This window comes from Camelus bactrianus, chromosome 4, assembly GCF_048773025.1.
Source record: "Camelus bactrianus isolate YW-2024 breed Bactrian camel chromosome 4, ASM4877302v1, whole genome shotgun sequence".
Lineage (NCBI taxonomy): Eukaryota > Metazoa > Chordata > Mammalia > Artiodactyla > Camelidae > Camelus > Camelus bactrianus.
The window spans coordinates 61,707,638-61,723,802 of NC_133542.1; the positions used below are offsets into that span (position 1 = coordinate 61,707,638).

Below are 16,165 nucleotides of genomic sequence, written 5' to 3' on the forward strand. Positions count from 1 at the left end.
CTCTCGTCCCTTAATATTTCAGCATCCTTAAGACTCTGATTCTAAACTGCAGGGTGAACAGGGCAAGACCAAAGAAACACACTCAAATTGGAGAACTGTAACTGCATCTCTTGTTTGGTGCCAGGGTTCTCCGGGCTCAGTCAGTTCCGTGTGGGCAACGTGTTCCAGCATGCCTACCCTCTTCTTTTCATTTTTCAAATAAAACACTGAAGGTATACACTTTCTGTTCAAGTACAGGAGGAGAAAATTCATTTCTCTTAATGAGTTTTATTATTCTTTTTTCACAATTATAGAACACCATGTAGTCTACCTTTTGGGGAAATCCAGACAGTATAAGAGAATTCACTGATTAACTTATAACCCAGAGACGGCCACTGCTTTTCTTTTGGTGTGTTTTTTGGTATGGATAAAATATGTTGGTATTTGTGCCTCTGCCTATGTTACTGCGTTTACCTAGTGCAGGAAATCTTTTATATTTATGAACTATCTGACATTAGTATAAACGAACTTCTTGGTTGTATTTTTATTTCATTTCCTGTATGGGTTGTGATGTACAATAATTTATGTAACCATTTCTCTTCAACTTTTGATTTTAACTTTTAGATTATTTCGTTCTCTCACTATGATAATGAGTATCTTTACACAGAAATAGTTTCATAGCTCTAGTTACTCATTCACAACTGGTTCTTAGACTTGAAATGAGTAGGAGAAAAGGTGTGAGCATTTTTTTTTAGGCTCCTGATACCTGTGGCCAAATGAATACAGTGTCTCTCTTTCACTCCATTGGACTCAAGTCGCTCATGACAGTGAATGGACACTGACGTTTGTGTTTTAAATAGAGGTTTGTGTAGAATTGTGACGCCATCAGTTGGAAAAAGAGCAGCTCCGATGAAAAGAATTTTCCTACCAACTATAACTTAAGTACTAAAACGTAAAAAAACTAATTTAATTTTATTGGGAAACTTCCTTAAATGGATTGTTATTTCTACAGAGTGCATGGTGGGGACATGAAGTCATGATTCAGGTTCAGGTACAGATTCCAAATTATTATAGTTGCTTGAATATAGATCTCAAATGGCCGTTTGGACTCTGTTCTCTGCTGGGCTGCAGCAGTTTCAGACCCCAGGGCCCTGAGGTGAGTGGGCTCTTTGCTGGTAAGACCCAGAGTCGGTTCTCTGCTAGTTCTGAATACGAGTCTTTTTTTACCCCGCTTTTCTTTTCCACTCGCATTATACATGTAATTTTGGCTTTTTGAGTTAAAAGAGTCCCTTCTTCCACTTTAAACTGTTGCTTCTTCCTGTCGGCTGAGGCTGCAGAAGGCAGATGGCCACGCCGCCCTGTGCAAGGAGACGCTGATCTTGGAGCGGGTCTGTGGGCTGAGCGCTGGCCCGGGAGGAGTCCAGACGGTCACGGCTCCTGCCCGCGTGCAGCGCGCAGTCTGTCAGGGGGGCCAGTGAGCAGTGAGCTACACAGCCGTGCGTTAATGTCCTTGGCAGAAGGGACGGTGGAGGAAAGGGGAGCAGTGTGACGGTAAGAGAAAGCTGCTTCGAGGAAGAGATGGTTAAGCCCGAGACCTGAAGGCTGGGCAGACACTTTCCTGGGGAGGGCGCCCTGAGAACCGCGGGTGACCCATGCGTGTGAGGCCCCGGGCGCCCCCTCACGGTGCGGGCGGCCTGCTCTAGTTATGAGTGGTTCAGCAGCGTTTGGAGCTTTCTCCAGAGTCGAAACTCCTAGGAGTCAGACTTCTGGAGAAAAAAGGTATCTCAAAATAGTCATATTCCTAGAATTTAAATGTCCCAATCTGACTTCTCCATCAACTCCACTGCTCTCTCGTGCACAGCCAGCGCTCCCCGCAGCAGACTGCTTTGTAGAGATGGTAGGTGGTGAGACGGGACGCCCCTCAGTGAACCTGCCGCTTGTCCTCACTACCATCCACTCATCCCCGTGTCCACCCCGACGGGGAGCTTTCGGCCCCATGGCACAGCCTGGGCTCCGAGTACTTACGGCACTGACTTGCGTTCACTGGCTGCAAGTGCCGAGGCCCAGATTTGAACCCAGTTCTCTCTTTCTCCTGCATGGGGCTGAGTTTCTGAAAAGGAGAGCAGGTGGGGATAGGACCTTATCCTCAGTGCACCTGGGGCATGACCTTCCTGGTTCCAGCTGGAGACATTGCACTGTGAAAACCCAGACTGCCAGGGAACCGTGGGTGTGGACCCCTCTCCTTGACAAGGTGAAAGGAAAGCTTTTCCCAGCAGCAAAGACCGGATGGGGTGTAGCTGAGGCTCTCAGCCTTGCCAATCGTCCCGACTTCCCAGACAGGAGTTTCCCCTGAGCATAAAAACGTCCTGGTTTCTGGCTCCAGCTTCCACAGCAGGAAGCCTCTCGGGGCAGGAGAGGAGCCAGAGGCTGGCTCCCGTCCTCTCCTCCCCCTGCCCTTACCTGCTGGTCCAGTTTAATCCCCACCTGTACGCTTGGCCCCAGTCCCATGTCGTGGGAAGGTCCTCCCTGCCTGTAACCCTCCAGCCTGGTGCTCAGAACCTTATTGACAGGGCAGAGTTACTTCATGCACCTTCCTGAATTGCAACACTGGAGCACTCACCACGTGCCTGGCCGTGGGTTGGAACCTCTGTGCGTGTTCTCTCAGACTCCAGAACAGCCCAGCAAAGTAGACAACTGAGGATCGGAGAGGTGAACGCTCGTCCAAGGTGGCAGAGCTGCGTGTAGGATTTAGGACTTCCTGACTCCAGGCAAATAACCATAGTGACTGTTTTTTGAGAGCTTCCTGCTTACCAAGCACAGCAGCCCTGCTGTAAGTGTTGTCTTTTTTAGCCTCATTTTCCAGATGATACAACTCAGGCTGAGCAGGTTAAGGTCATACAGCCAGTAAGTGGTAGAGCTGGGATGCAGACCTTGTGGGTCTAAGCCCCATCCTGAACTTCTCGTTGCAGTGGGCTTGCCCTCCCTCTAGACAGTGGGCTTCTCACCTCCTGGACTGGGGTCCTAGCCAGGGTTAATCACACTCGCCTGCTCTCCATCTAAATCTCTTCCCAATACCCAGAGCCAAAGCCTCCTGGTCGCTTCGCCCAGGACGATGTCTGCTCCCTCCGGCCTCCCTCCCTTGCTCATCTGTGTAGACACCAGCTACTCCCCACGTCTGCCTTGGGGGGTGACCTCGCCCCCGCTGGCAGACAGAAGCAAGACACGCAGGAAGCTCTGTCTGACAGGGGTGACCAGCTTCCCACACAGACACCCGTCTGCAGCGCAGGGCAGACAGGAAGGGGCAGGGCTCAGCTGCTCCACGTGCCAGCTTACTATTTTCCCGTTGGAGCCTTGAACACAGAGCAGGTTTCCAGAATGGTAGTTTCAATAGGTTCCCCTCATAACTACAAAAATATACCCCTTTACAATTGGAATCATTCTAAGTAAGCGTGTGTTGCTGGGGGGAGAGGGGAGGGAGGAAGGAGAACAACCCTAACATATTCGACATACCAGGCCTTTCTGAGGCGTGGTGGCCTGGAACACACCAGTCACAGTTGTGTTCTGGGCAGCTGCTGACAGACTGATTCTGGGAGATGTCTGGGGAGCTGGGGTGCAGTCCCAGTTCCACAGCTCAGCTCTGTGGCCGTGGGCAGGCCAGGCTGCCCTCAGGTGGTTACCTTTTGATGTCAGGATTAGAGTCCTGTCTGGGGACCCACCACACGGCTTCCTGGGTGAGGTGGCCACTGAGCAGGAGCCTGGAGGCTAGCCAGGGCCGGGGCCAGGGGACAGTGAGGCATCGGTCCCAGGCACCTGTCTCGGCACAGGACGTGCCCAACTGATGGCACGAAGTGTAGGGCTGCCACCTTTATTTGCTAAATCTAAGTGAGAAAACGTGGTTTCCTGAGAAAAGGCGTTAAACCCAAATGCAGCCCGTGGGCCTAAGGAAGCTAGTGATTCTCTAAGATGTGGGAAGCTAATCAAAGTCACTAGATGGAAAGTGGCCGTCTTGGCAGAGCTGATAAAGGGGAGGCCGTCAGCAGCATCTCGGCTGAGCGACCAGAACAGTCCTCGGAGGCCTCGCACCTCCACACAGAGCCCTTCCGGGCCTCTCCCCATCTTACTCAAGGTGAGAACCAGCCCTCCCTCCGGACTGCAAGGCCCCACGAGCTCTGTGCGCCCCCGCACCCCTCTGACCTCACCGCCCAATCTGGGTGCCGTCCTTCCCTTAACTCCAGCCATCCAGACTCCTCGCCACCCCTCGCACAGGCCAGGCATCCTGCTACCTTCCAGCCGTCACCCCTAGCTGTTCCTCTGGCCGAGAACATTCTTCTCCATTCATCCCCATGACTCACTCCAAGTCTTTGCCCAAGTGCTGTGTTCTCAACGTGCCCCACCCTGACCACCTACCTTACATCACCTCTGGCACAACCACAGCCTTGCCTTCCACTTTTTCCTTCCTTCCACAACACCTATCACTTTGGCACCTCCTGTAAAATGTATGTATGATTTATCATCTGGCAACCCCTACACCTCGCACTGCTAGGATGGAAATTTCACGGGGGCAGGAACGAACATGCATCTACTTTGGTCGCTGATGTATCCCAGGGTCTGATGTACCCGACTCTTGAGAACCTGCCATGTGGCAGATACTGTGCTAGACCATGAGAAAGACGGGCCTGGCCCAGCCGTGCTGAGTTCCCATCGTGTGGCCCGGTGGCCAGGCACAGAGAGCACAGTAAATGCCAATGGAGCCCCAGCAAGGGACGAGGGTCAACCAGGCTCCTTGGAAAAGGCAACGTCAGAGGTGAGACATGGAAGGTGCAGTGGGTCTCAGCCAGGTGAAGGGGACAGGAGGAAGGTGGAAGATGCAGATGAGAGAGAAGAGTGCTCCTGGTAGAGGGCACAGCCTGTGCAAAGGCCCCAGCCTGTGCAAAGGCCCCAGCCTAAGGGAGCGTACTCCTAATTCCCTGAGTATGGCTAGAGCACAGTGCGGGGGGCCGGGGGAGGGGGCGGTGAGCAGGGAGCCGAGAGGGGTGAGCAAGGCTTTAATAAGCTGCACTGGGGAATTTGAATCTTATCCAAGAAGCAACAGGGGTATTCAGTGATTTGAAGCACTAAACCTGCCTGGAAGATCCTAGGAGGCTTCCTGGAAGAGGGGCTAGCTGGGCTCAACTTGGAAGATTAGTAAGCGATAACAAGCAAATGGCTCAGCAAATTAGACTAATTTCCTCCATTCCTGGGGTGTTACAATTTCCCCCATTTGGGGTGTGGCTTTGACTTTCATGTGGTTGAATTAAACACTCATTTCAGCTTGATCCTATGAAAGGAATCAGGACTTTGTGTTCTCAGAAGTTATGATCATCATACCCACTGTCATTTCCACCCGTATCACTGCCACCATCATCACCACCATGTACCGAGAACGTATTATACATCAGGCATCGTACAGGTGTTTTCCTTGAATGTCTGTGTGGCAAGTCTGTTGTTACCTCCATTTTATAGATGGACAAACTTGCCTAATCGCATACACTACGTCACTAACAGCAAGGAATGAAACCCGTCTCCTGGGACAGCCCGGTGGGTTTCTCCCCTCTGCCTACACCTCTTCCCCTTACACAAGCTAACGCGTCCCCTGGCTGCCACGCGCCCTGTGCCAGGCGGGCATCTGCCCCAGCCCCGGGAGCTTCTGGGGAGACCTCCCGTCAGCATCACGCCTTTGCCGACCTGATCACACTAAATCGTGCTGTCAGCTCTCTGAAGACCCTGAGACTCACTGCAGCGAAGTGACTGGCCAGGGGCCCTACAGTCGGCAGGTGGACAGTCAAGGCTCCCCGACCTTCAGCACAGGGTGCCCCTTGCTCCCCGTCACTGCACACACTCAGCGGGTGACCTCCCTGTTGAGTGTGAGTCAGAACCCAGCCCCTGCCTGTCTCGCAGCCTCCGAGCAGACCGTCAGCCAGGGCCCTGTGGCACAGGAGCCCGGGCTGCATTCCTGAGCCACTCACACGCCACGCAGATGGAGGTGTTATCCTGGGCAACTCACCCACGGGAATAAACCCGAGCCTGAGTACCCTCTCCAGCCCAGAGGAGAAAGAGAGAATCCTGGCCTTTAGTCACTGACCTGGGCTTGTTGACAGAATCCCAGAGTGGGTGGCCAAACCATTTATGGGACAGCCTAGCCACATGGTGCTGGGAATCCCAAATGTAAACTGGCCGCCCGGGGCGTTCGTGCTGTGGGTGGTAGGCTTTCTTGGGAGGCCGTCTGGGGGAGAAGGTGGGAAGCTGCTCGGGGAGTCAGGGAATCTGGGACTCGGAGGCAGCTTTTCCAGGAGGGGACTCTTCTCTCTGTGCCTCTGTGAAAAGGGGACCCCACCTCCTGGGAGGCTGTGCCCAGGAGTCCTTAGGAGCAGGGGTGCAGATCCCAAGCCCCCTGCTACGTGGGTGACTCACCTCTTTGCATCTTCATGTCCTGAGGTGTAAAAAGAGGACAATAAGAATAGCTGCCTTACTGGGGCTGCTGGGAAGAGTGAGGGGGACTGGGGACCAGGCCCCGGGGAGCGATGGAAGGTAGCGGTGAGTAGCAAGACAGCGCAGCAGTCAGCACACCCGGGTGTGAGGACCGCGGCCTCCCCCTTTACTCTCACCTGCTGAAAAGCTCTCAGTGTTTGGAGCGGGCTTCAGAATCCTGCAGCATCTACTTACTGACTGGTTGGGGGCTGGAGGCAAGTCTGTTCCGTTTTAAACATTCTGAAGCCTCTGTTCTCTCACCTGGAAGCTGGGGGGCTAGTGACAATAGCTCAGGAGGTTGTGTGGCATCCGGAGCCGGCACGAGGACAGCCTCACGAAGGGCCTGTGTGTGTAAGGGGGTGTCCACGGCCGTGAACCTGCGTGAATGGGCCTCCCCGTCTCTTCCAGCTCAGACCTGGGGACACCTGGGGGAGTGGGTGGGCGAGCTCCACCATGTCTTCCCAGCTGTAGGCCCCTGTCAGAGAGGATTCTGTGAGGAGAGGAAGCCCCAGGCAGGCTCTGAGCAGGATGCTCACAGAGAGGCCGGGAGGGGAGGAGGAGGGGCAGGCTGCCCCTCATGTCCCCGGCACCCAGCCTCCCCACTCCTCGCGGGAACCCTCGTCTCACGGACGGGGAGATGAAGCCCGCAGGTGCCAAGGACAGTGGGAGCCCTCACCTGGACCCAGGCCTCCCGCCACCCAGACCCCAGACGAGGGCTGGTAATGGCAGCTGCGTTTACAAGCATGTGGGGGCGACAGGGAGGTCCCGATCTTCCCCTGAGACCATACCTTCCACTTGGTTGTGTTCTGATTGGAGTTCCCGTCCTGAGGTTCCAAACACATTTCTTTCGGGAAGTGCTGAGACTGCCTGGGCCGACCCAGGGAGGAAGGACAATGGTCGCAGCATGCCCGCAGAGCCAGAGCAGCCAGACTGGCCTGAGCAGCTCGCTGGGGGTCGGGCTCTGCCAGCTGAGAATCTGGGAGAAGCTAACGGAACTGGGGACGGCAGAAAGAGGAACACGCAGGACAGGGTTTGTGGAGAAAGTCTACATTTCTCCGTCTCCTCTGCCCAGGGCACTGCCTTCTGCCTTTCTGACTGAAAAGGGTTTTCAGACGGATAGGGAGGTAGAGCTCTTTAAAATCAACTCTTAATGTCCAGACAGGAAGACTGAAGCCCAGAGAAGGGAAGTAACTTGCACAAAGTCACACAGCGAATGAGCACAGCAGCTGAGGCTCCCTGACTTGTATTCTGCCTGCATGTTTGTGCCTTTGTCCCTCCGTTCATGCATCTGCCACGTGGTTCGGTTCGGCGGAGAGTAGAGGGTTGGGGGGGAGTATAGCTCAGTGGTAGAGCACGTGCCTAGTGTTCACAAAGTCCTGGGTTCAATTAACCAAAAAAACAAAAACAGAAAGACTCAGTTCAACAACAGACATGGCCCCTGCTCAGACCATGCTTGAGTTGGCCTACAAGTGCAGAATTGAGTCCATACGAGAATGGTGTAAAAACAGAATGACGGGCTGTGGGATGAGCGCCACCTTTGGTCGGACTAACGAGGGAGGAGGAGGGGGTGGGGTGTCTGAGATAAGACCTGACGAATGAAGAGGAGCTGGCCGGGAAAGAGCAGGACTGGGGAGGAACGTGAACGGCTGAGACTGAAAAGCAGGGAACACTTGGGAGTATTTAGGAACCGGCAAATAAACGAGCCCAGACACTGAGGGAAAAGGGAACCAGGTGAGGTCTGAGAAGCGTGTAGAGACCGTGCAAGGCCTTAAACTCTTGCTAAGGACTTTGTGCCCTCTTCTGAGAGAATCTGTCGCCTTTTTGCTTGTATGCGGCGCCGCAGGAATGCATGAGAGAGGAGAGGCCAGATGTGACGCTGAGCCCAACGGGAGTGGGTACAGAGAGCCGGGTGCAGACATGCGCGGTGACTGGTCACCCTCAGAGCGTGGGCAAGGGTAGCAGACGGGCAGACACCGGGGTGGGGGAGTTGAGGAAGAAGAGGCTGCCCACGTCGGGGAGGTGGGAGAGAGGGGACAACAGGCAGGACAGGCGTCACCGATGGGGAAATGCGAGCGGGCAGGAAGCTGGATTCAGCACCCAGGGACTCGGCACTGAGCATCTCCTAAGTGTTAGGCCACATGCTGGGGTTTCTGCATCCTTCTGGCTGGCTCCTCACAACCATATGAAATGTACTATTTTTTAATCGCCCTTCTGTTAGACGCAGAAACTCAGGGTGATGGCAGCGCGAAGGGATTTTTCCTGCAGTTGTTCAGCGTGAGGCAGGGGAGGATGCCAGCCCAGGCCTCCTGACTCACATGGTGGTGTTCTTCCCACTCGGCCTCAGCGGCTAGATTTGGATGTGGCTCTGCCCTCCCCTCCGTTTCCCCACTTGGACTGGAGGGTTTTCTCTATGTCTCTTCCAATTCTGACAGTCTCTGCTTCTCTTAGAAGTGAAGAGACTGCAGAAGACTATTCTAGATTGGAAGGCACTGCCTCTGCATAGGCATGGCGGCTGGGAAGTCAGTGTCCTGCACCAGTTGCTCACCGTGGCATCCCACACCCGTGAGCTTAAGTTGACAAGAGAAGCAAAGAGGTGCACTAGCCTGAGCGCAATGAGAGACTCAGAGAGAGCTGGAGGAACAGACAGACACGTCTTCCTATTCTGTGGCCCAGGCCCCGGGAAGACAAGAACGAGCAAGACCAACAGTCCCTGCCTCACTGCGTGAGGCAGAGAAGCCCCAGGCTCGTGTCACCGTCAGCTCATGATCCCTCATCGCAGCTCGTGAGGCGTGCGCTTTCATCGCTCCCACCTAATGAAGGAGTTCACGGAGGCGCAGAGAGATTGTCACATGCTCCAGGTCACACCTCAATTAGGTGGGAGAGCTGGGGCCTCCACTTCAACCTTCGTATTCATTCCTACACTTTAAATTATTGAAAGTTGCAGGATGGAGAGAGGTTGGGAGGGAAACAGAGGAAGGAACGATGGAGGGAGGGAAAGAGGGCTAAGAGGCAGAAAGGAAGAGTCAGACTTAGAACATGAGCCCACAACCTGGAGAGACGAAGATGCTCCCTGAGCCTGTGAGCACTCAGAGACCCGGCCCAGGCAGGAGGCGAGTGAGGTCATTAAACCCATCTGCGCAGATGGGGGACCCTCTGGGGAAAGTTATATGCAAATGCATGATGCAATGAGGCGCAATCCGCTCGCGGTAGCCCGGGCTGGGGCTCAAGCAGGGACCACGCTGTGCTCTTTGGAAGGACAGACCATCTCTGCACGGGGAGGGCGACATTCACTCTGCTGGGCTCTTTCTCTCAGTTTCTAGAAAGGAAAGCCAGCCCAAGGTCACAAAACGTGTGAAGGGAGGACTGAGAACTGAAACTCGGGCCTCGCACTTTTCCTTTTTTTAAGTTTCTTTCCATTTTCCCCAGCTTTCATGATATATACATGTATCAGACTGTCAGGCTGTATGCCTCTCACTTCTTCTTATGCTAAAATCTGCTCCCGAGATCCTTCAACTATGTTTTCTGCAAAATCTTCCCCACCAGGATTTCAGGCCCTCAGAAGGTGGTCTGAGCTTGCTGAGAAATGCTTCTGCTGTTTTCATCATCACCTCCAAAAAATTACTGATAAGTGCAGAGAGTTCAACGTTTTCTTAAAAGACACCGTCACATCGTGCATTTCACTTGATCACCACAACGGTGTTAGAAGTCTACCACCGTGCAAGTCTACTAACCAGCTCTGTGTAGGACACTGCAGTTTTTCACCCATGCTTCCTCCAGCCCTTAGAGTTCGCAGTGCAAGGTGGATCTTACACCAATTCTGCGTGCTGTCATAGGAGTGCGAGGCTCGGGGGAGCTCGCTGTCTTACCTTAAATACTAGATTTGTCACTTACTGCTTTGGGCAAAGTCTTGCCCCCTTTCTGAGCCTCTGTTTCTCTGTCTGTAAGAAGGTGATTGTTTTAGTGCCTGTGTTACAGGGCTGTCAAAGGATTCAGTGTTTTCCTGTCTGGAAAGTGTTTAGCACGTTGCCTGACCCTTAACAAATGCCCCTCAGAATGAAAACTGCTATGCTGATGACCATGGTGATCATGATAAAAGCTATCACAGGGTTAGCAAGAAGCAGCGCCATGACTTGAACTCGAATCTGCTGCCCCGCAAATCCAGTGACTGTCCCTCTGCCCTGCACTGCTCTCTGGAAGTTACTGCTCTGCTCCCAACCATCGGGCTCACCTTTTCTACCTTTCTCTTTGCAGGTCACCCCCTTCCCTATGTCTTGTGACATACAAGGTGACTGTGCTTGTCGGGACCCGCAGGCCCAAGAACACAGCCGGAAAGACCTCCGGGGATACAGCCATGGCTAAGGAAGGACAAGGAGTTGTCAAAGAATTCCCAGCGCCAGGTCCCGCATCCCTTTGGTATTGATTTCACAGTCAGCTGCTCAACGGAATGGCCTCTCCACACCAGGGACCCTTAGCACCCGACCGGTCTGCCTTTAATTTCACCCAGGAAGGACTTGCAGTGGGCGGGGGGGGGGGGGGGGCGTGAACCACGTCTCGCCATGTTGAATGTTGCAATGGAATCCCATCCCAAAGTCTTAGATGGACTGCATATACAGTGTGCAGTCCCTGAGCCTCCTAAAAATTCTAACCATTTGTCGTATGACCATGGCAAGAAACGTTCTGTATCTCGGAGTGGGAGTGTGCCCACCTGTGGTTGGTCCACATGCATGCGTATGCACCCATGCAAACATCTGTGTGAGGGCGATTTTGGAGACTGAGTAGAGAGAGACTGGGACAGACTCAACCTTTCCTTTCCCAAGCTCACAGCCAACACTGTCCCTGGGAGAAAGAGAGTTGTAGAGCTGCTAAGACCAAGTGTTGAAATGCCAAGAAAGCTCACACCCTGAGGCCTGGAATATGTAAGACACGCACAAGTGTGTAGTCCTTTGGGATAGGAAGTGAAAGGGCCTTGATCACCTACCTTCTAGGGAAGCAGGACCAGGAAGAGGTAAAGAATGCAAGGTGTGCAGAGCCCCCAAGCTCCTCCGCTGCCATGGGGGACTCTACCCCAGCTCCAGGGTGAGAGGCCAAGCTGGAAGTGGCTTAGGATTACAATGTCAAGGTATTATAACAGCCCCCTGCTTGAGGCCTGAGGCCATAATATCCCTCCCACTCCCCAAATCTTGCCTTGGGACCACATTTGCTGCTGCTTTTCTGGCTGCTCTCTCCTCCATAGTAAGTACCCCAAGACGGTAGGACTCCGTTAGGGAAAACCCCACACAACCAAACAGTCTGCCTTAACAGTGACCCGCACTCTTCCACAGCCCCTCACTCCTTGGGCCTTCTGCAAGAGACTACCCCTCCTTGGCCCACACGGTGAGAAGTGAAGTCCCCTGTGGCTGGGCTACTCATCCTGGAAGGGAACTGAGGGACTTAAGATGCTGGAATCCTCACTGAGAGTCCAGAATGTCCAAGCCAGTGTTAGATTTTATAACCACATGGAACAGTGTTAAGTTTCTATGATGTTGGAGCCATCTAGAGACTGCTGGAACTGTCGGGACTTTGAGTTACCATCCTTTTCTGAGCCTTCCTGCCCCTCCAGGCTAGAGCACGCTTTGGTTCTGAGCACCTCTCTCTTGCCCTGATTAGCTATAATTTGAAACAGAGAATCAGTCGTCTTGGATGTGATCAATCTGGACTGTGTCCTAGAGGGCCATCGGGGGAAGCTGAAGAGTTCACAGCCTTGCTCCCCAACAACCCAGTATGTTTTGCACTTAGCCTTCCATCTACCAGTCCTCCCATCCACACCTGTGGAGGGGTGGCCCTTCCCTCCCTCCCATGTTCAGCCTCCAAAAGTTAAGAGGAAATTAGTCAAACGCGTGTAGAAGCCCCCACTTCTTTGGGGTCTTCTTTGCCTCTTTTCAGCCAGTTACCTGTCCACTCCTTTTGAATTTCACATGGGAAGAGAATAATTAATACAGAATGAGGTAGAGAGAATGACATGATTTCTGAGACCTGAAACTGAGGAAGTGAGGTGATGGGAGGGTCTAAACTAGATGTGTCACACAGAGTGCTACAAATCGAGTCATCTCTAGTCCGGTGAAGACAACCCACAAAAACAAAGCTTAGCATAGAAATGGGAAGTACCAGGTATGTGTGCTGACGCTCCTTATCCCTGCACACCCCAGCCTTTTTCCTCTGGGGACCAAAAATAACTCCAGAAACCTTCTTTCTGTATCAATCCCAACAGCAAGTACCTGCTGATCAAGAACGTTTGAGAAGACATCTTGTTGGCCATCTGTGGTCTGTTATCTTAAGAAACAGATCAAGGTGCTTCTCACACAGGTGCCCACAAATAAGGATGCCATGGCCTGGACCACAGTGCAGACTCTGCGCCTGGGTTCTGGAATGGAGAGGCTACCAGGCTCCCCGCTCTTAAGGCCTGGCTCAAATCCTTTAGGTTTCCTTCTTACAAACTCATATCTCATTTATATTCAAGGCATGTTTTCCCACCCACTATAATTACCAAAGCCAATCCTTGGCAAAATAATAGTAACAATGTAAGAACTGATCCCATTTTTCACCCCTCTCCAGCATCTTAGAACCCTTGCCAACTTGGGAAGTCCCTCTCTTGCACTAGCTGAATTATCAACCTGTGTGGAGTTAGCCAGGAAGGAACAAACCAAGAAAGGTAACAGAGCCAGCCCTCCCAGTCGCTTTCTGACGTCAGTAAGCAGTACAAAAAGCCTTGGAGACCCAAGGACAACATTACTAGTGATGGGGTTGCAGGAACCACAGGAGAACCTCTCCAGCTTCCCTGAGATCAGCTCCCACCCTCTTTCCTTCTTTACTGGCACCCCTGTCTATCCCCACACTCATCAGCTGAGCAAAGTTTCCTGGAGGCTGACTTCTACCTTCAGATGCTCAGACTGAGTTGAGCCCTTCCAAGCAAAGATCCCCCCAGTCGCCTTCTTACCAACGTTCAAACCTGTTACTCACAAATTCATATTTGCCAAGGCTATGAGGCAAGGGAGGCTACCTGACTGATGGCCAACCTCACGCCTCCCCGGAAGGTGTCAGTAACAGGCCCTTCTCAAACCTCAGTGGAGGACAGTCAGCTCGAGCCGTGCCACGCATTGAGTCCCGGTTTCATGTCTTCCTGGGGATGAACTCATTGCCTCATCCCTTCGGTCATCTCCCGTCCGGGACAGTGGTGTGCTCACAGGGAGGCAGTTCTGAAGCGCTGTTGTCTGTCAGCAGCTCAGGGGCCCTAAAGCACTTGGAGGTTCTGAAGATGTAATAGCTTCTTCAGAACTTTCTTCAGAACTTGGAGGTTCTGAAGAAGGATTAGCCTGTAAGCAGCAAGAAAGAAAAGGTGAGGTGGACAGTTCTCCAAGCCTTCTCTTAGGAAGACTTTCCAAGCCACAGCCCTCCTGGCTGCCAGAGGACTTGCGTTACCCCCAGGTTCCGTGCCAACCACCCTTCAGGGACGACAGTCCTTGGGAAGTCCACTCTGGTGGCTGGATGGGGGTGTGTCGAAAGGGAGAGAACAGTGGTTGTAAATCGTAGGGCTCTGAAGATGGAGAAGATCAGCTGCTCCTCTGGGCTTCGGCATGAAGCCTAGACAGCTCTCCTGGTCCTTCCCACCTTGGCCAATGCTTATGTGCTATTTGTTGAAAATAATCCTTTGAGACAGATTTCAGCTACCTCCCTTCCAGGTTTGATTTAACTTGGTTGTAACTGTCAATTTGTTATAGGTCTTACCTGTGTTTAAAAAAGAATGGAAGGAAGGAAGGAGAGAAGAAAGGAAAGGAGGGAGGGAAGAGAGAAAGGAAACCACAAATGAACAGTTTTGAGGTTTTATGTTTTTTTCTGGAACTACTTCAAGTAGGAAAATAAAAAGAATGAATTGATGGTGTCAAAACTGTACAGAGAGAGATTGATAGAAGACAAGGAGATTAACAGTAAATAAAAATGCATGATTAAAAAATGAGAATTTTAAAACCCTATTTTTGTGCTTCCTAAAGGAAATGTTTATTCTGCAGACTGAGTAGGTAGACATGAGCATAAAGGTTTTCTGGGCAGGAGACAGAGTGGGGTTTTATATTGCTGTCTCTTATTGTCTGTACATTGTGGCAGGTCCGGGCACTAAGGCATCTCCCCCCTGAATATGCAGTTGTTGTTCCTGGGGGGAGCATTGTGTCTGTTAGTTTGGTGGCAGTCGGTGATAGCAGGGCGTGGGGAGGGCTTAAAATTGGTCTTACCAAACATTAAGGGGACATACTGTGTCATGCTTTTCACATGATAAAATGTTTGTATTTACCAGTAGAGCACTGGGCTTTCTAAAGTCTGCACTTAGAATCACTGCACAGTCCACTTTCCTAAAAAGCTGCTACATGACCAGACAGGTACTTCCCAGGGTTTTTTGAGAAACAAAACAAACCAAGAAAACAATAAACATAAAAACTAAATAGCAAAGGAATAAAAGCCTATTCTTGTAATTTGCTCAAGGTTTGCCAAATTCCTACCCACTGTTTGATCTTTAAAAAGAAACGTGTAACAGCCACGAGAGGAATTCGGTCCCTAGAGTAAGAACATAGAATTCTTGACTCCAGGCAGCAGTTTGCTCAGTGATCTTGAACAAGTCACCATCTTGCCTCTCCATCTGCCTCAGTTTCTCCAGCTGCAAACTGGGGACACTACTACTTACCTACCTCACAGTGGGAGGGCAGGGGATTGTGAGGCCCTGAGGTTTTACAGGGGCTGTGGCCGTCTGTGAGAGCCGAGGCTCGACGCAAAGTCCACGGGCTATTTTGTAAGAATGCACAGGCCCACTGGCCATTTAGGAAACACAGGGAGCGCTCATTTGATAGTTTAAGGAATGAAGGTGGGGGTCCTAGATTAGAATTCGCCTTAAGAGAGAGGCTTGTCTTTGAGAATATTTCACTTGTAGGTAAATTGGATTTTCTCCCCTTATTCTGGCCTTTACCAGTTCTACAGTTTGATTTTAAAAACCAATGACTTCCTACAATGTAAAAGTTCACTGTTTATTCAAGACTTCGGGCCATTTCCAACTTTATGGAGGAAGGGGGTCCCTAAGATCTCTTTTTCTTCTCAGACTTAAAATCCCACACCGAGTGTTCCATTAAAAGAAGATACGGCATTCTGAGTGCAAACTCGGGGCTTCTTAAACTCTACACCAGCAGTCAGTGAGGAGAATTTTGAACAATTATTGACTTGCTTTCTTGGGTCTCTATAATCAATAACCTGTCCGCAGATATCTATCTATATAAAGATATTATATATAAATTTACATATATATGCACATGTATATATAGTTGTACATATATGTGTGTATATATATACTTAAATGTAATATTTACAAAATAAAACTGTGATCTCGTCTAGAGAAAATGTATTCATATTACAAACTGCTCTTCCATATTTATGTTTCATATTATACCTTTTTATTATTGTTTATAATTATTATGGGTATTTCTAATTATTATGATGTTGAAATCTGTTTGGCATCTTCTGGAAACTACCAAAAAAAATGACTCTCCATTGAAGTGCTTCAAATCTGTTCTCATGAGAATTCTACTGGCCTACTATTAAAAAAAAAAGAAGAAGAAGAAAAAAAAAACCTAAGCACCAAAACCAAAACACAATCCCAGCCCTTTTT

At 51.2% G+C, this 16,165-nt stretch overlaps 1 protein-coding gene and 1 long non-coding RNA gene across 2 annotated transcripts in view; one reads left to right on the forward strand and one right to left on the reverse strand.

The window, feature by feature from the left end:
* PAPPA (pappalysin 1) overlaps positions 1 to 15,212 on the forward strand; it is a 230,323-nt gene extending 215,111 nt beyond the window's left edge. Inside the window, exon 22 of the mRNA XM_074362102.1 lies at positions 10,738 to 15,212. Coding sequence (XP_074218203.1) covers positions 10,738 to 10,845 — 108 coding nt within the window. The 3' untranslated portion in view covers positions 10,846 to 15,212. The remainder of the gene's footprint in view (positions 1 to 10,737) is intronic.
* On the reverse strand, positions 248 to 10,826 carry LOC141577485 (uncharacterized). The gene is made up of 2 exons (XR_012506527.1): positions 2,600 to 10,826; positions 248 to 2,089 (listed from the first exon to the last, which is right to left on the reverse strand). It is a non-coding gene; the product is annotated as an uncharacterized LOC141577485 (long non-coding RNA).
* Positions 15,213 to 16,165: the final 953 nt, after the last annotated feature.